General features: G+C 38.4%; 1 protein-coding gene across 1 annotated transcript in view; it reads right to left on the bottom strand.

Annotated features, from left to right (window-relative positions):
- The window catches only part of LOC127449076 (ATP-binding cassette sub-family C member 4-like), a 111,447-nt gene that overhangs the window by 82,368 nt on the left and 9,296 nt on the right, over nt 1-19,783 (bottom strand). The window contains exon 2 of the mRNA XM_051712224.1: nt 13,085-13,192. Within this exon, the coding sequence (XP_051568184.1) occupies nt 13,085-13,192 (108 nt within the window). The remainder of the gene's footprint in view (nt 1-13,084; nt 13,193-19,783) is intronic.

The raw sequence follows: 19,783 nt of genomic DNA on the forward strand, positions 1-19,783 counted from the left end.
TTTTCGCGCTAGGGTTCTTGAAGTGTGTTAATATGTTCTTATTTTTTTACATGCTTTTCTGTATTTACTGTTCCTTGTATAACTACTTGGGTTTCACTTTTCTTTTTTCTTTTTCTTCTTTTTCTTTAAATGATGGGTGGTAGGGCTAATGAAGATGGGCTGGTGAGATGGGTTAGCTGGAACTGTAAAAAATCTTAAAAAACTGAAAGGCAATTTTTTTTTTCTTCAAGAAACTCACCTCTGTTCTTCTGACCATTTTAGATTGAAAAAAGACTGGGTGGGGCAAGTTTATCATCCACATTTTCAGTTGAAGTCTAGGGGTTGTGGCATTTTAGTACATAAATCTACTCCGTTTGTGGTATCACAAGTTATTGCAGATCATAAGGGCAGATACATCATTGTAACAGTAACTGTTTTCAACCCCCCTAATTCTTGCTAACTTTTTTATCATGTATACCTGACCTTCATTTTCATTCATTAATCCTGGGTGGAGATTTTGACTGTGTGATATGTCCACGACTTGACAGGTCCTCAGAAGAATCTTTCAGAAGAATTCAATCTTTCCTGCATAACTATGGTATTTGTGATGCGTTTTGTTTTTTAAACCCCTCAACAAGGAAATTTTCCTTTTTATTCTTACGTACATCAGTCCTACTCACGAATTGATTATTTTTTTCTAGATAACAAACTTCTTCCTTATCTTCTGGATTGCTCATATGAAAGCATAGTAGTATCGGATCACGCACCAGCTGTTCTTGAACTTAGCTTTCCAAAAGCACCTCCAGAGCAGCATCAATGGTCATTTAACCCTCTCTTAAGTGATAAAGAATTTGTAAAATGTATCTCCTCAAATATATCTTCTTTTCTTGAACTTAATAGTACTCAAGTTATGGCTTATTCTACCATTTGGGAGACTTTAAAATGTTATCTGCGTGGCTTAATAATTTCATATTTGTCTTATAAAAATAGAGAGTGAAAGAGGCAACTAGATTAATTATCTAGTTCTATAACAGCTATTGATGTTCAGTACTCACTGAATCCCTCTCCCAACCTCAATAAAGAATGTCAGATTTTGCAGACAAAATATGATCTGTTATTGACCGAGAATTTGTTTTTACGTGCTCAACATAGGGTCTATGAGTTTGGTGATAAGACGGGTAAATTGTTAGCTTATATTCGCAAATCGCAGATGTCATGCTTGATACCCCAACTTAGTTTATCTTCAGGAATTACTACCACTGACTATAAAGATATAAACTCTCAATTTAAACAATACTATGCAAATTTGTACACCTCTGAATCCACCCAAGATGCATTTTTAATGAATACTTTTTTAGATAAATTAGATTTCCCCACTGTAAAGACTGTGTGATTTCTTGGATGAGGATATACAAATGGAAGAAATAGCTGATGCGATTGCTTCCTTGAAAACAGGCAAGGCCCCAGGTCCTGACGGTTTCCCATCTGATTTTTATAAAGCATTTTCTAAATTATTATGCCCAGTATTGCTTTTGTTTTTTTTTTAGAGCCTCCAAATTTCTAAATATACCCCCAACCTTCTATCAAGCTACTATCTCATTAATTCTCAAGAAAGATAACCCCCCCACCTCCTTGACTGCAGTTCTTATCATCCCATATCACTTTTAAATTGTGACTACAAGATACTAGCTAAAATATTATCTATTCAGCTTGAAAAAACTTGGCATAGAGTAATTTCACCTGATCAAACTGGTTTTGTTTGAGACAGACACTCTTTTTTTTAATATTAGGCATCTTTTTAATGTTTTGTATTCACCTCATTCCAATAATGCTGAAGTTGTGGTCTCACTAGATGCTGAGAAAGCATTTGACTGCATCGAGTGGGACTATCTTATAGATGTTTTGGAGAGGTTTGGATTTGGTCTCTCTCTCTTCATTTATTTGGAATAACAAGCCAAGGCGAATAAGTCTAAAGCATCTTGTTAAGCCAAAGGAGGTGGGAGGTTTGGCTTTGCCTAACTTTCAAACTTACTACTGGGCAGCCAACTTTAGAAACTTATTGTGCTGGGTACAACATGATTTGCAATCGTGTAAACATCTCTGGGTACAAATAGAGGCTGTATGTTGTTCCCCAGTCATGTTAACATCTTTGATCTGTTCTCCTATCCCTCCTACTCATAGTATTTTGATTAAGAATCCAATTGTTAAACATTCTCTGAGGATTTGGACTCAGTTCCGCAGAGCTCTAGAGCTTAAGTGTCTTTCTTCAGCTGCACCCACTGCCAGTAATGTTTCCTTTCCACCCTCTCTTTTTGATGGGGCTTTCAATATTTGGAAGTCACAAGGTCTAATTACAATTGATCAACTAATCACATTTATTCTGGCATTTTCAAACTCGGAGCTTTGCCCGTAAACATCCCCCAGAGTTCCCCTCTGCCCCTCCTAGTGGTGTCCTAGGGGTGCCATTTCAAAAATGTATAGCATAATTAATAACAAACAAACCCCATCAAATAGGTCATTAAAATCTCTCTGGGAGGAGGACTTAGATATTATGTTAGAAAATGAAACTTGGGATACTGTCTTAAAAAGGATACATTCTTCTTCAGTTAGCTCTAGGCATAGGCTTATTCAATTTAAGGTAGTACATCGTATTCATTGATCCAGGGTGCAACTCCGCAAGATATTTCCTGATTTGGACCCCACCTGTCCACACTGTGTTGTGGAACCAGCCTCTCTGTTCCAATCTTTTTGGTCCTGTCCTAAGTTATTAAGGTTTTGGGGAGAATTTTTTGTTGTTTCTCAGAAATTTTTACCACAGTAATAGACCCCAACCCTTTGACAGCATTATTTGGGGTTCTTCCAGAAAATGTTAAACTGACAACTTTAGAGATTGATAATATTGCACTTTGCACATTGTTGGCTAGACGACTTATACTAATTAATTGGAAGCTGCCATCTCCGCCAACCTATTGTCAGTGGGTTTTTGACCTACTTTTCAAACTTGAGAAGGTTAAATTTGGAGTCAGAATGAAACCCGATCTCTATAAAATCTTGGAGCCCATTTTTAGATTACTTAAGGAGACAGGCTCTGGATAATTTTTTTTTCTTCTTTTTTTTCTTGATTATTTGGATGTTTATATATGTATATGCATATTTGATTGTGATTATGTTCATATGTATGTGGGCATTTATAATGCTTGTTTATTTTTTACTCTTTTTTTTCCACTTTCTTAATTCTGTAACAATTTGATGTATTAAGCCTTGAGATGTTTATTTTCTTAATAAAAAAAATAAAGTGATCCACTACAAATGAATAATTACTTCTCTAATACTGTAATCAGTTTACTTTACTAATCACTATGAATCATATGTATCATATGTAATCCCATTACATATTACTTTAAGAAAGGTTTTTGTTATTCTGCACAACAAATTCAAAATATTGTCTATATTTCCTCTGTTCATTGTCGCATGCAAGTCATACACTCGTTTTTCCCTTAAGGCTAATCTATAATTACTTGGCGAACAGGCTTTGCTTAGTTCACCTATAAATGACGAAATGCAGTGACGTTTTTGATCTGCCAGTGTGTTCGTCTGGTAATATTTCTCCTGTTCGCGCACATCTCTAAAATTCTTGACCAAGGAGAACTTTGCCGGTTGAAGAGCATTGATGATTGGTTAAAAACTAATCGTGGGTGTGGTTTGGACGTGATGTTTGGTGTTTTTACAAGTGGAAGGGGCTCTGTGACAAGTTTAATAAAGCAAAGAAGCATTACAGCGCTAAAAGCTGCGATCCACGTAGAGAAAAACCTGCATTATTGGTATTACATCCATGTCTGTAACAGTATGTTAAACATGTAACATAACCCTAAACAAAATCATTTTAAAACGATATCTCATGTACTATACACTACTTTTTGACTTTTGAGATTACCATAACCATTTATTTTGTAATCACAAAACAACTAACACTGTATGAAGCACAAGAAAAGTAACAGAATGCATGCGTCTCGAGATGCTTTTGACACTGTGCAATGGCAGATGATGTCCGACTAGCACGTGCTTACATTTTTTAATTGACTGTAGGTGGGCACAAAAATGTGTTCAGTGTGAAGAGCTTAAAAGCGTTCCACCAAAAACTGCTGTCAAGCATCTTCAGTGGATGTCTTCAAGAGCAGCATAATGTCCAGCTCCCTCATCAGTAAATTCTGCATCTACAAAAAACCAGGGCATTCCAGGGCAGAACATTTGTGTTTATGCCTTGGCCCTAGCTCCTACCACACTGTGGATTGCAGTAACAGCCTCTCACTAATTAGTGTTATAGCCCAGAGCTCTGTGCTAAATGAACCAGCACTGATCCATTTTAAAGTGCCTGATTAAAAGCTGGAGAGACTCTGTCCACGGAGGTGTTTCATAATAAATTACATGGTTGTGTTTTCATTCATTTTCATGCTGCTTCTACAGTTGGTGATGAAATTTTGTGGGAGGCTGCCAAATATTTGTGGTTTCCTCAACTCCACACAGAGGCCCTGTCCCAATACCCAAACTTGCAGTGCGGTCTTGGCCACTTGAGTTCGCGTGCACACAACAGGAAGTAAGTGTTCAAGACTCTCCCATGTCTAAACCATGCCAAAGCTCAGTGCACTTAACCCACACTAAATCCACACTAGCGTGAATACCGCTTCTGATCGGTCTTTCAGTCTAAGTGTATCCCAGAGTTCATCACGATCAGGAGCCACACCCCACCTACCCGAGTGATTGGTGTATTTTCACCATGATGACGTCAAGGGAAGCTTTTCAACATAAGTTATTCATTATAATCAGATAGTGAAACGTAAGTGAAGCATATATTTATTTTAGTATAAATGAATATATTCAACATTATGTAAAGTGTTTGGGATGACTTACAGCTGAAGTCAGAAGTTTACATGTGTACACTTAAGCTGAAGTCAATAAAACTGATTTTTTTTTCCTCTCCACAGATTTAATTTTAGCAAACTATAGTTTTGGCAAGTTGTTTAGCACACCTACGTTGTGCAAGACACAAGTAATTTTTCCAACAATTGTTTACAGACAGATTGTTTCACTTCTAATTGACTATATCACAATTCTAGTGGGTCAGAAGTTTACATACACTAAGTTAACTGTGCCTTTAAGCAGCTTGGAAAATTCCAGAAAATTATGTCAAGCCTTTAGACAATTAGACAATTACATTTACATTACATTTGTTCATTTCGCAGACGCTTTTATCCAAAGTGAGGAACACATAAGCGAATCATCTTAAGGAGACAGTGGTAAGAAAAAGTGCCATATTACAAAGTTTCACTAGCAGCAGAATAGCAGTATACAAATCAGATTAAAGTGAAACAAGACATTTTTTTTTTTCAAGTGCTCATGGAAAATGTGTGTTTTTAGGCATTTTTTGAAGACAGAAAGTGAGTCAGCTTCACGGATGGAGTTGGGAAGGTCATTCCACCAAGGTGGTACGATGAAGCCGAAAGTCCGGGAAAGTGTTTTGGTGCCTCTTTGTGTTGTACAACAAGGTGACGTTCCTTAGCCGACCGCAGGCTTCTAGTGGGTGCGTAGCTCTGCAGAAATGATTTTAGGTATGCTGGAGCAGACCCAGTGACTGTTCTGTATGCCAGCATCAGAGCCTTGAATTTGATATGTGCATCTACCGGCAGCCAGTGAAGAGAGACAAGGAGTGGTGTAACATGCGCTCTCTTTGGTTCATTGAAGACCAGACGTGCTGCTGCATTCTGGATCATTTGCAGGGGTCTAATTGCACATGCAGGGAGGCCTGCAATGAGAGCATTACAGTAGTCCAGTCTAGTTATGACAAGTGACTGAACAAGTAGTTGTGCGGCATGTTCAGAGAGGAAGGGTCTTATCTTCCTGATATTGTAGAGTGTAAATCTACATGACCTTGTGGTCTTTGAGATGTGGTCTGTGAAATTTAGATTGTTATTGATGGTTACCCCTAGATTTCTGACCATTTTGGAAGGCGTTACTGTAGTTGAACCCAGCTGCATGGTGATGTTGTGTTCAACAGCAGGGTTGGCTGGAAAGACAAGGAGTTCGGTCTTGGCTGGGTGAAGTTGCAGGTGGTGTTCCTTCATCCAGGCCGAGATGTCTGCCAAACAGACAGAGATTCGAGCAGTCACTGTGGTGTCGTTGGGCTGGAAAGACAAGTAGAGCTGCATGTCATCAGCGTAGCAGTGGTAAGAGAAACCATGCACCTGAATGATAGGTCCCAGTGATGTTGTGTATATAGAGAAGAGAAATGGACCAAGCACTGAGCCCTGAGGTACCCCAGTAAGTAGCTGATGTGGCTTGGACACCTCATCTCTCCAGGCTACTTTGAAGGACCTTCCTGAGAGATAGGAATTAAACCAGTCAAGCACATTTCCTGTGATGCCCAGAAAAGAGAGGATGGAGAGTAAGATCTATTGGTTGACTGTGTCAAAGGCTACAGAAAGGTCCATGAATCAGGATGGATGATCTAGATTCAGCTTTCGCCTGTCTCAGCGACTCAGTGACAGACAGCAGGGCAGTCTCGGTGGAGTGTCCACTTTTGAAGCCTGACTGACTGTCATCCAGCAGCTTTTTCTGTAATTAGCTTCTGACAGGAAGTGTACTGAATTGGAGGTGTACCTGTGGATGTATTTTAAGAAATCAGCCAAGACCTCAGAAAAAAAATTGTGGACCTCCACAAGTTTGGTTTATCCTTGGGAACAATTTCCAAACGTGTGAAGGTACCACATTCATCTGTACAAACAATAGTACACAAGTATAAACACCATGGCACCATGCATCCATCATACCGCTGAGGAAGGAGACGCATTCTGTCTCCTAGAGATGAACATAGTTTGCTGCAAAAAGTGCAAATCAATCCCAGAACAACAGCAAAGGACCTTGTGAAAATGCTGGAGGAAACAGGTAGACGAGTATCAATATCCACAGTAAAACAAGTCCTACATCGACATAACCTGAAAGGCTGCTCAGCAAGGAAGAAGCCACTGCTCCAAAAGCACCATAAAAAAAGCCAGACTACAGTTTGCAAGTGCACATGGGGACAAAGATCTTATTTTTTGGAGAAATGTCCTCTGGTCTGATGAAACAAAAATTGAACTGTTTGGCCATAATGACCATCGTTATGCTTGGAGGTAAAAGGGTGAGGCTTGCAAGCTGAAGATCATCATCCCAACCGTGAAGCATGGGTGTGGAAGCATCATGTTGTGGGGGTGCTTTGCTGCAGGAGGGACTGGTGCACTTCACAAAATAGATGGAATTATGAGGAAGGAATATTATGGGGATATATTGAAGCAACATCTCAAGACATCAGCCAGGAAGTTAAAGCTCGATTGCAAATGGGTTTTGCAAATGGACAGTGACCCCAAGCATACCTCCAAAGTTGTGGCAAAATGGCTTAAGGACAACAAAGTCAAGGTATTGGAGTGGCCATCACAAAGCTCTGACCTCAGTCCGATAGCAAATATGCGGGCACAACTGAAAAAGCGTGCGAGCAAGGAGGCCTACAAACCTGACTCAGTTACACCAGTTCTGTCTGGAGGAATGGGCCAAAATTCCAGCAACTTATTGTGAGAAGCTTGTGGAAGGCTCCCAAAATGTTTGACCCAAGTTAAACAATTTAAAGGCAATGCTTCAAAATAATAACAGTGTATGTAAACTTCTGACCCAATGGGAATGTGATGAAAGAAATAAAAGCTTAAATATATCTTTGTCTCTACTATTATTCTGACATCTCACATTCTTAAAATAAATTAGTGATCCTAACTGACCTAAGACAGGGAATGTTTTCTACAATTAATGTCAGGAATTGTGAAAAACCTGAGTTTAAATGTATTTGGCTAAGGTGTATGTAAACTTCTGACTTCAACTGTAATAGCAGCATCATAATTACAAAATATTATTTACAGTATGTGTATATTTATATACCTCTTTGTTATCCTTCTCATCCAATAATCACATTATTTTGTTTGTTCTTGCCTAATACTGCTGGTGATTTTGGTAATTCATCAGCCAGTGTGGCATACAATACACGGGCTAGTAAATGTTTTAAAATTAAAAAATTATTAACTACTACCACAGTTTCTTTCTCATCTTTATGTATTTATAATATATGTTGTAATGCTTTTAATATGTTGTATGAAACCACATACTGATAAGTTGTGCAAAGCAGTCTTTGGTTGTCTTATATAAATGACAAGCCAAAGCATAGAATTTAAATGGTTTGTATCAGTAGCTATTAATGAATCACACAGGTTTATAGAATAATGATTTTATTTTTTTTAATTAATTTTTATACAGTGTATTGAGAAAAAGTGGAAAGAAATTGCTTTTCATATTTTACAGCAATTATGGACAACGCAATTTTACAGTTAAACAGTTTTTAACGTGCAAAATATTGAAAATCAAAATGAGTAAAAATTAACTTCTACAATTATTTTCTCACAATAAAAACCATCTACAGTACAATATACACTTCCAACAACCAGTATGTACCAGAGTATTAATAAATTAAAAGATGGGTAAAATTTCAGTTATTTATTAAGTAGGCTATAACAGTCACTGTTACCAAAAACAATCAGTCTTCAGCTGAGTGAAAATACAAAAACAGCGGTCACAACCAGCATCAACATCGTTAAGCCTACGAGTGTCCCAACGTGCAATCAAAAGTCATCCACACATTCGCAGTCTTCACGTCTACTTGCACACTAGTGGCTAAACACCAGAAAACATTAAGACAACTGGGTAAGTAGGCAAGACCAAAACTGCAAGTGGGGGTATTGGGACAGGGCCAGAGTAAGCGGACCAGTTTATCTGCTTATCTGTTCCGATGTAATAAAACTGAGTAACATCACAGAGTTTCAGCAGTGAACTTTGTTACAGTATGCATTGTTCAGACAGCAAATAAAATAAATTACCAAAGCAAAGATTAAAAGAACAAATTTGACAGGGGTCGGCAAACATTCACATGAAGTGCCATTTTTAATGTTCCTTGTTAATCACTGCGCCAATGCATTATGTCAACACCATTACGTGTGTTTGTTTTCTCTTTAATACACTATAAACACATTTTTCCAAGTAACAATTGCAGGTTACAACTTTTTCAGTGTATGTTTTATTAATTCCCCATATTATGTAGTTTTTAGCCCTTATGAAAATTAACAGTTTTACTACAGTAACTATTGTTTAACCATGGTATTTGTGGTAAAACCATAGTAACTACAAAATTAACCATGGTTACAGCAAACATTGTTACTACAATATTACTATAGTAAAACCAGGGTTACTATATGGATACTACAGTTTTATTGTAGTAAACCCACAGTTAATTCTATCAAAATTAGAGATGTGCTGAACAACTAATTTCACTGACGTTTATATGTACATTTTGAAGCAACAATTATTTGGATAATCTACTAATCTAATGATTACTAGAATGATTATTCGACTATTAGCGAGATTATTGCAACAATTAATCATTAGCTCTTAACTGACTATTCAGTTTTTACCTTGACTTAAAAGGTTGTATTAAACATGCTAACGAACAATAAAGAGGACAAAATCATATTTTAAAAATACTTCAAAATAAGAGTCCTTGAAGATGATGATGGAGACAGACTGTGACAGACATTCACTGAATTAAAGGGGGAATAAAATACTTAAGTTTAATTCAGTAAAAAAAAATCCCTGCAAAAAAAATCTATTATCATCAAGTGTTTTGTCTTGTTTTCCATTTAAAATATCTAAGCATCCTTAAAACAAGATACATTTACTTAAGAAGCAACATATAAGATATTTAGACTTGCTTTCAGAGAATGTATCTTAAATAAGTGTCTTTGTATTAGGGCTGGGCGATATGATGATATATATCGTGGTGACGATATAAAGTGTTAATCGATAGAGATTTTGCTATATCATGTATATCGCGATATGTAAATATCAATGAGTGCAGCATGAGCGTATCTATCAGTGGGCATGCTTCACATGAGACTGAAACCAGGCTTGAGCGGGGAATGAGTTGCGGACGGTAAAATTGCAGGTTATTTGGGCGCACTGGTTTAAAGTCACATTTACTAAAGGAATTATGCAGCTCAGGCAATGGCGCAAACGCTCCCACAAACTTGTTGCTGATTATCTGGAATTCTGACTTTGCGGGTTGATTCTGAGTGCTCTATAGTGGAGGATGCAGCAGTACACCGTGATCTGACACACTCTGCCAGGACAGCGTCAATGTGATCCAGACACCTGGATCATCTCTTTAATATGCAGAGGTGCGCTTGACTACACCACATATCTGTACTTCATCATTTGATGAATTATTTCTGATACGATCAATACAAAATTCAAGAAAACGAAGGGGAGCTTGTTATTTGTGACATTTGTGGTGTGGGTTCACAAAAGCCGACACAGAGCAGAAAACTTTAATCTGCAAATTGTCGCGAGACAATAATTACTTGTGGTAACGTGTGAAGCACGCTAAAGAATATTATGAAAGCCAAAAGATGTGCTCCACATTCATTCCGTAATTGTTTTTTTGTTTTTTGTTTTTTGCAAGAACAGTTATTTTCATTGTGTATTTTTTCATTTATTTATTTTTTAACTAAATAAACTAAAATTACGTTATATTTTCTTGTTACTTTAAAAAGATCTTGAGTTTCTTGATGAAAGTGTTTAATAATATTAGTCAATAACATATCAAACTGAAATGTGGAATAATGTGAAATTGAGTATTATGGTAAGATTTATTTTAAACTGAGTGTTTATTTCATTTTATTTTTAACTTTGACTGGTTGTCAAGTTCTAAATAAAGATAAAGTTTTATAAGAGGAAGTAGTTTTCATTTAAAAAGTTATTTATTTTACTGACTAGATTTTCTAAAAAATAGGCATTACAAAATGGTTATTTATTATGTTAACTGATTTTTATTGGTTTTCCAGAAAAAATTACATACAGTCATGTGAAAAAGATAGTACACCCTCCCTGAATTCTATGGTTTTACATATCAGGACATAATAAAAATCATCTGGTCCTTAACAAGTCTTAAAATTAGTTAAGTACAACCTCAGATGAACAACACATGACATATTACACCGTGTCATGATTTACTGAACAAAAATAAAGCCAAAATGTATGACTTTTCTGTATGACTTTATCAGTCTCTCACATCGTTGTGGAGGAATTTTGGCCCACTCTTCTTTGTGGGCATTTGTTTACACACAGCTCTCTTAAGGTCCTGCCACAGCATTTCAATCGGGTTGAGGTCTGGACTTTGACTGGGCTATTGCAACACCTTGATTCTTTTCTTTTTCAGCCATTCTGTTGTAGATTTGCTGGTGTGCTTGGGATCATTGTCCTGTTGCATGACCCAATTTCGGCCAAGCTTCACATTTGACTCTAGAATACTTTGGTATACAGAGAAGTTCATGCTCGACTCAATGACTGCAAGGTGCCCAGGTCCTGTGGCTGCAAAACGAGCCCAAATCATCACCCCTCCACCACCGTGCTTGACAGTTGGTATGAGGTGTTTGTGTTGATGTGCGGTGTTTGGTTTTCGCCAAACGTGGCGCTGTGCATTATGGCCAAACATCTCCACTTTGGTCTCATCTGTCCAAAGGACATTGTTCCAGAAGTCTTGTGGTTTGTTCAGATGCAACTTTGCAAACCTAAGCCATGTTGCCATGTTCTTTTTAGAGAGAAGAGGCTTTCTCATGGCAACCCTTCCAAACAAACCATACTTGTTCAGTCTTTTTCTAATTGTACTGTCATGAACTTTAACATTTAACATGCTAACTGAGGCCTGTAGAGTCTGAGATGTAACTCTTGGGTTTTTTGCAATTTCTCTGAGCATTGTACGGTCTGACCTTGGGTTGAATTTGCTTGGATGTCAACTCCAATCTTTCTCACTGTAAAATGATGGACTTTATATTGTTTGGAAATGGCCTTATAACTCTTCCCAGATTGATGGGCAGCAACAATTGCTTCTCTAAGATCATTGCTGTTGTCTTTCCTCCTTGGCATTGTGCTAACACACACCTGAATGCTCCAGACCAGGAAACTGCTAAAACTTTGGCTTTTATAGAGGTGGTCACACTTGCTGATGATCAATTAATCAAGGGCATTTGATTAGCAGCATTGTGTTAAATATATCATGACACGGTATAATATGTCATGTGTTATTGTTCATCTGAGGTTGTATTTACCTAATTTTAAGACCTGCTACAGACCAGATGATTTTTATTATGTCCTGATACGTAAAACCATAGAATTCAAGGAGGGTGTACTTTCTTTTTCACACGACTATTGTTATTACTCATATCGCGATATGAGATTTTGGTCATATCGCCCACCCCTACTTTGTATACAAGTGTTTTTCTCTTGTTCAACCTTCTGCCAGTGAAGAAAAGTCCAAATATACTTATATTCAAACTATATTCTCTGAAAGCAAGTCTAAATATCTTATCTATCTTATATGTTGCTTCTTAGGTAAATGTATGTTGTTTTAAGGAATTTTAGATATTTTAAAATATAAAAATATTTAATATTATATTCAACATTTTCAGATAACAAATTCTTCTTCTGCAATATAGCTCCTAAAGTAAATGTACGTTGTTTTAAGTGTTTTAGAAACTTATATTGAAATAATTGTTTTTCCTCTCCTCAATCAGGTGCAAACTGCAGTGCTCCTCTTGCGCATCATCAAAGTTTACTGTGATCTCATGTTACGTTAAATGAAACCAAAGGACTATTTGACAATGAAAATCGGCAACAATTTTTTTTTTCGACATTGTCGATAACGCTGACAAATGGTTTCAGCCCTAAACCCCACCTCCAGTGGTGCTATCAAATCAAGTGCTGGTGCCACCAACTGTAGAACTTGGTGGAATTGGTGCCATAGTTCTCAAAAGTTAGTCTGGGGCCCTGACTCAATGAATGAACTGGTGAGGAAACAAGCACCGTCCCAACACTTAATGGCAAACACACTAGCTTGGCTTTACCTCATATTTCACATGAAGTCTTCTGGGAGTTGTGTAGAACAGCCTGTTAAGTCACAGTTTATTCCCAGTGGCTCACTCACCTCTGCAGTTCCTCCCCAAGTTTCTTGGAGCGATCCTCTGGAAGCACCGTGAACATGTCATCTTCAAGTCTTCTCTTAGATCCAGTATGGAAAAGAGGGTTCAACCACCTGATAACATAGACATGACAAAGGAGAGATGATGAGAGGACTTGATTGATACTTTCAAGATTTAATGTAACAGTTCACCCAAAAAAATAATGTCATTCAAATCCCATATGACTATTTCTTCAATTAAACTTTTTCCCTGCAATTACAATAAATGGGCACTGCACAGAAAAAAGTAATTTTCTTAATGAGTATTTTTGTCTTATTTCCAGCAAAAATATCCTTCCTTAAAGGAAAGGTTCACCCAAAAATGAAAATTCTCTCATTATTTACTCACCCTCATGCCACCGAAGATGTGTAGGCCTATGGCTATGAGAATGTCTCAGCTCTATAGGTTCAAACAATGCAGCTGAATGGGTAACAAAATTTCAAAGCTTCAAAAGCAGCATAAAAGTAATCCATATTAATCCATTTGTAATCTATACTGATAAATACATATCCTTAAAAGAGATATGCAAAGTGTGGGTGAGAAACAGATTTATTTATAGCGCCATGTCAGCGACAAGGCTATCCACATGGCGAGAACAGATTAAATATCCAAAAACATACAAATTAAATAAGGAATTTTAGATTTATTTTTGACAGAAACTCAAATATTTTTAGGTGATATATTTTTAAAAATATCTGTTAAGCTTGTTTCTGAATAAAACCTGTGTCTAATGGTATTAAAAACAGTGCAATCCAATAAAATGTGCTTAATAGTCAGTACAGTCTGACAGGGAAGACGTGACGGAGGTTTTTCACCTTTTAATAAAAACCCATGTGTCAGTCTTGAATGACCTATTCGACACCTAGTATATACAATTTGACCATGTCTATTTTTAAAGTTAAAGAAAAGATTATTGGTTATACTAGAATTTACTTTATAAAGCTTATTGTTTTTACATTCGTCCCATTCTATCTGCCACCTGTTAGAGATATAGGAGTTTAGTAAGTGTTTTAGGTCTGAGAGTGGAATACTACACTCTGTGATTTCTAGAGTAAGGGCTTCTTTAACTGCGATGTCTGCTTTCTCGTTGCCCAACAGTCCAATATGACCTGGGATCCAGCAGAAAAAGATACTTAAGTTTTCTTTCTGTAAGATGTCTACTTTAGATAAAATACTCAAAATAATGGGGTGGTCAGTCTTTATAGATTCCAGAGCTTGAAGGCAAGATTTTGAGTCTGTGAAGATTAAAAAGTTTCATCCTTGTACATTCTTAATATTTTCCAGGGCTAAAAGCAGAGCACAAGCTTCAGCAGTAAAAATGGAACATTGTCCAGGAATACGGATCCCATAATGTTGATCTCCAATAACTGCTGCTGCTGAAACTTTATTATCTGCTTTTGATCCATCAGGTTTATGGAGTGGAAAATCACATCTTACATCTAAAAATTGCTGGTGGTACTCATTAAGGTGCGTCTCTGTCTTTTTGTGTTGGATCATTGTCAAAATGATATTTGGCCTTTTCAGAGCCCATGGAGTTATGGGACAAAAATGAGCTTGGGTTAAGTTGTCCAAATTGATATCCAGGTTCTCTAAATAAGGTTTTATCCTCATTCCAAAAGGTCTGATATATCTGGGTCTGGCTTCATATAAGTAAGATCGTTCGGGGTGAAAAACTGTCAAATAGGCTGGATTGTGTCATGTGTATTTTGTTGATTCGTGTTTTTCATGTCTTTTATTTTGAAAAGTTTCATTCCTGTTTCATGTTATGTGTTCCTGGTCATGTGATGTCCTGTTTTCCCTCCATGTTCATGTGTCTTGTTTTCACTGGTTCATTGTTTGATTATCTTGTTTAGAGTTCTTAGTGTTTATTGGTTATCTTTGTCATGTATTCTCCCATGTCCAAGTATTTAAGCCCTCATGTTTTCCATTGTCAGGTATTGTGTTTGGTAATGTTGTCATTTATGTCAAGCCAAGTCTAGTCAAGTTCATGTTTTATGTTTCATTCACGTTTATAGTTAGGGTTTTTTGGATCTCACTTTTGTTAAATAAATTGCACTTTGCAATTGGTTCCTCACTCCATCATCATTGCCTTTGTCATTGCCAGCGCCAGCAGCAAACGTTACAGAATACCTGACTGCGATATGAACCCAGCAATCCAGCTCCTCCGCCTACGTCAGGGGAATCGTCCCCTGGAGCATTTTGTGGAGGACTTCTGCTATCTGGCCTGCCGGGTGAACTTTAATGAGGTCGCCCTCAAAGACTGTTTCCATTTTGGATTGAGTGAGCCAATCTCCTCGTTGATGTTTGGCAGTCGAAGTTCCCTCAAGCTGGTTCAGTATATCGACCTTGCCCTGCAGATTACTGTTTCTACATTCACTGTGGGGGAGGTTGGATGCCGAGCTGGAGTCCCACGTCATGGCCACCGAGCCGGAGTCCCACGTCATGGCCGCTGAGCTAGCGCCATCTTTTGCCCTGGATCCTGAGCCTGCTCCACGCCATGTCATAGCCACGCCTGAGCCTGCTCCATGCCATGTCATGGCCACATCTGAGCTGTTAGACCTGGAGATGTTTCCCGCCCTTGTACCCACCCTATGGATGCTACATGATCAGGCAAAGGGAACTTTTGACCCTCCGAACCCGCCTAGACCCTCCGAGCCCTGGACTCTGCCTTGGCCTGTCAATCCCACGACAACACCTCGGCTCTACGTTCCCTCGGCTCCAATGCAGTCCTTCAGCCTGTTAGCTTTACTGGGGGTCCCTCGTCCCTCCAGCTCCTCCTTGGTCTGTCAGTCACCTGGCTCTGCCTTGGCTCTCCAATCCTCTGGCTACGCCTCGTCCCTCCGATCCATCAGCTCCACTGAGGACCTCCTTCCCTACGGCTCCATCATGGTCCTCAGTCCCACCGGTTCCACCTCAGTCTTCCGATCCCCCAGCTCCGCCTTGCTCCTCCGAGCCTCCGGCTCCACCCTGGCCCTTCGAGCCTTCGGCTACTCTCCGGGTATCCAGTTCTCCATGGCTCTGCCCCTCGAGCCTCTCACGGCTCCGCCTTTCATTGCTCCACCCCCCATGGGCTCCGCCCTGATCCCATGCTCCACGCCCTGCCAAGCCATGCCTCAAGACCACCACCCAACTCCCTATTGAACTTTGAAAATTATGTCATGTTTTATGTGTTTTGTTCATGTGTTGGGGCGTCAGGAGCCGCCCCTTAGTGGGGGGGATATGTCATGTGTATTTTCTTGATTCATGTTTTTCATGTCTTTTATTTTGAAGAGTTTATTTCCTGTTTCATGTCATGCGATGTCCTGTTTTCCCTCCATGTTCATGTGTCTTGTTTTCATTGGTTCATTGTTTGATTATCTTGTTTAGAGTTCTTAGTATTTATTGGTTATCTTTGTCATGTGTTCTCCCATATCCAAGTATTTAAGCCCTCATGTTTTCCGTTGTCCTTTGTCAGGTATTGTGTTTGGTAACATTGTCAAGTTATGTCAAGCCAAGTTTATGCCAAGTTCATGTTTTAAGTTTCATTCATGTTTATATTTAGGGTTTTTTGAATCTCGCTTTTGTTAAATAAATTGCACTTGGGTTGTTCATTCCATCTTCATTGCCTTTGTCATTTCCAGCGCCAGCAGCAAACGTTACAGATTGCTTTGGTTAGCCTTTAGTTTCACTGCATATTGTAGTGCCAATTTCAAACATCTGTTTTGGAGTGAAGGTTCCCTGGCTTCTGTGAAAAGACTCTGAACAGGAGAGGTCCTGAATGCTCCTAAAGCCAGTCATAGTCCTTGATGATGTATGGTGTCCAGAATCTGAATGTAAGACTTTCTTGCTGAGCCATATACAAAGCATGCATAGTCTAACCGGGATCTGACTAGTACTCTAGTATCGACACTAGACGGTCTTTGACCATTCTCTCCACAGTTTTACAGAGGTAGCTGGTCAGTGCTATTGGGCGATAATTGTTAGCATCAGAATGGACCTTGCCTGGTTTCAGCATGGGTATAATTATTGCTTTTTGCCAGAATGAAGGAAAGCTTCCTGTTCTCCAGATAGTAGTAAAAATCTCCAGGAGGAGCAGTAGTAGTGTATGGGGCAGATGCTTCAAAAACTTGCGCTTTAAAGCTCTCGAAAGCTCCTCCATTCTGAAAGGCTGATTATATGATTCCATATTGTTTGATGAGAAATCAAGGGGTTTCTGTTCTTGTTGTATTCTTATCATTTTGAAATTATGTAACCAGTTTTCTAGTGAAGAGTTCTTTTCAAAAGACTCTTTCAAAAGACTTTGCTAATTTATTTGCTATTTCCTGTTTTGTAGTTAATAGAGTGCCTTGATGTTTAATATGTTGAATTTGTGGGCCACCTCCCCTGTTTTTCATCTTTCGAATCATATCCCAGATCTTTTTGGTTGGTGTATCTGATGTAAGACTACATACAAAACTCCTCCAGCTCTGTCTTTTTCTCATTAATAATTCTGTGTGCTTGTGACCGACACATTTTTAATCTTGCAAGAATCTCTGTTGTTGGATGTTTGTTGAAAAGTCTCTCTGCTTTTTTCCGGGATTTAATAACCTTTTTGCAGTTGTCATTGAACCATGTGTTAGACTTACAATGTGGCTTTGATGATGTCTTAGGAATAGTTTCATTTGCTATTTCAATTAGAGTGTCAGTAAAGCTTTTTGCCGGGTCTTGGTTATTTTTAATCACCATGTTACATTTTTCATTACACATGGTTTGAAAAATGTACCAGTTGGCTTTGAGTTGCCATTTTGGGGTTCTTTGTTGGATGTCTAGTCTTGTACAAGTGAATATCAGAGAGAAGTGGTCACTTCCACATAGGTCATCCCAGGTTTTCCATGAGAAGTCAAGCAACAACTCGGGCTTGCATATTGTGAAGTCAATGGCAGACAATGTTTCATGTCCTGGGTGTAAGTATTTGAACCATCATTGAAGAGGCACAGAGCATTATTACAAATAAAGTCTTCAACTCATTTGCTCTTCACATTAGTGTGGCTTCTTCCCCATAATGGACTATGGCTGTTAAAGTCATCCATAATGATGTAAGGGGATGGCAACTGGTCAGCCAGTTTGTTCAAATCTTGCAAGGTCACGGTAACATCAGGGGGTATATAAATTGAGCACAAAGTAATGGTTTTGTGGAGAATTATACGTAAAGCTATTGCTTGTAGGTGGGTGTCTATTGTGATCTGACTGTGAATTATATCCTGTCTTAATAAGATGGCCATCCCACCAGACGGACGATGTATATTTGTGCCATATGCATTAAAACTTATAATTGTTTCAGTGGTTGGTGTTAAATGTGTCTCTTGGAAACAAACAGCAAGAGGATTAAGCATAGCAGTTAGACGCTGAAGTTCTGCAAAATTTGCCTTAACTCCTCGACAATTCCACTGAATAATGTGACTACCCATCAGGTGGGTAGAACAGGAATATGCCCTCTACACCTACCCTTAGGGGAGGCACTATGACTACGGGGACTAATATCCCCTCCGTATCGATGTCCTTTAAGTGTTCAATCTTCCGAGATCTGCTTTCCTGACTAGCCTTTGGTTGTTATGCTCTTGTGCCATGCGGTGTCTTCCTTCCTTTTGAACAGAGAGAATTCTCCACTGTCAAGCTTAGATCTTCACTGGTTTGAGTCTGACTTGTTGAAGTTTGGGTTTCTTGCACCTTCTTTTTTAAGGATATTGAACTTTTGTTAATTAGTTGTGGTTTGTCTTTATTTAACCAGGTCACATCTGTTTGGCATTCAACAGTATTTGTCAGTTGAGCTACTGAGGCAAAGGATTTTTCAAATTTGAAGTTAGTCAGCATCTCAACCTCTTTGCGTGCTTCCAGGTAGCTAGTCTTTTTAAGGCATTTTACTTTTTGAATTGTTTTTTCTTTGATCCAAATAGGACAATCTTTTGATGAGGCTTGATGGTCACCTTTGCAATTAATACATTTTGATGGCTTTGAACAAGTTACATGTCCTTCTCCACAATTACAGCAAATAGGCTTGTTCTTACATCCAGCAGAGCCATGACCAAACTTTTGGCAATTAAAACATCTCAAAGGATTAGGAAAGAAGATATCAACAGGAACACTCAAATATCCAAATAAGATCCTTTCTGGTGGTTGGAATTTGTTAAAAGTCATTAAATAGTTTTAATTATTTGATCTCCTTTTTTGATTGTGATTCTCTTCACATTTGTTACTCCTTGCTGTGTTAATTCTGAGGCTATTTCGACCTCATCCATAGCCTGAAGTTCTCTTGTATGGATTACTCCTCTGATGTTATTTAGATGTAGGTGATAAGAGACTTTCATAGGAACACCAGCCAATACATTAGGACGCATTAGATTATCAGCATGAGCTTTCTTTGCACATTCCACAAGGATTTGACCAGACCTCAACTTCTTCACATCTTTGACAGTCCCTGCTATACCTGAGATTCCTTTCTGTATTGTGAAAGGTGATAACTTGGTAAGGGGCGTGTCAGATGATAAAGATTCAAGAAGAATAAACCTCTGCCAGTTTACAATTTTTGGGGAAAACACACAACCATTCTCTGAATAGTCATCTGAATTCTGATCCAACATTCGTCTTTTTGGGGTTTGTTTGTTAGCCATGTTTGTATTATTTGGTTTCATCATCTCTTCTCCCCACCC

The sequence above is a fragment of the Myxocyprinus asiaticus genome, chromosome 12, assembly GCF_019703515.2.
Source record: "Myxocyprinus asiaticus isolate MX2 ecotype Aquarium Trade chromosome 12, UBuf_Myxa_2, whole genome shotgun sequence".
Taxonomy (NCBI): domain Eukaryota; kingdom Metazoa; phylum Chordata; class Actinopteri; order Cypriniformes; family Catostomidae; genus Myxocyprinus; species Myxocyprinus asiaticus.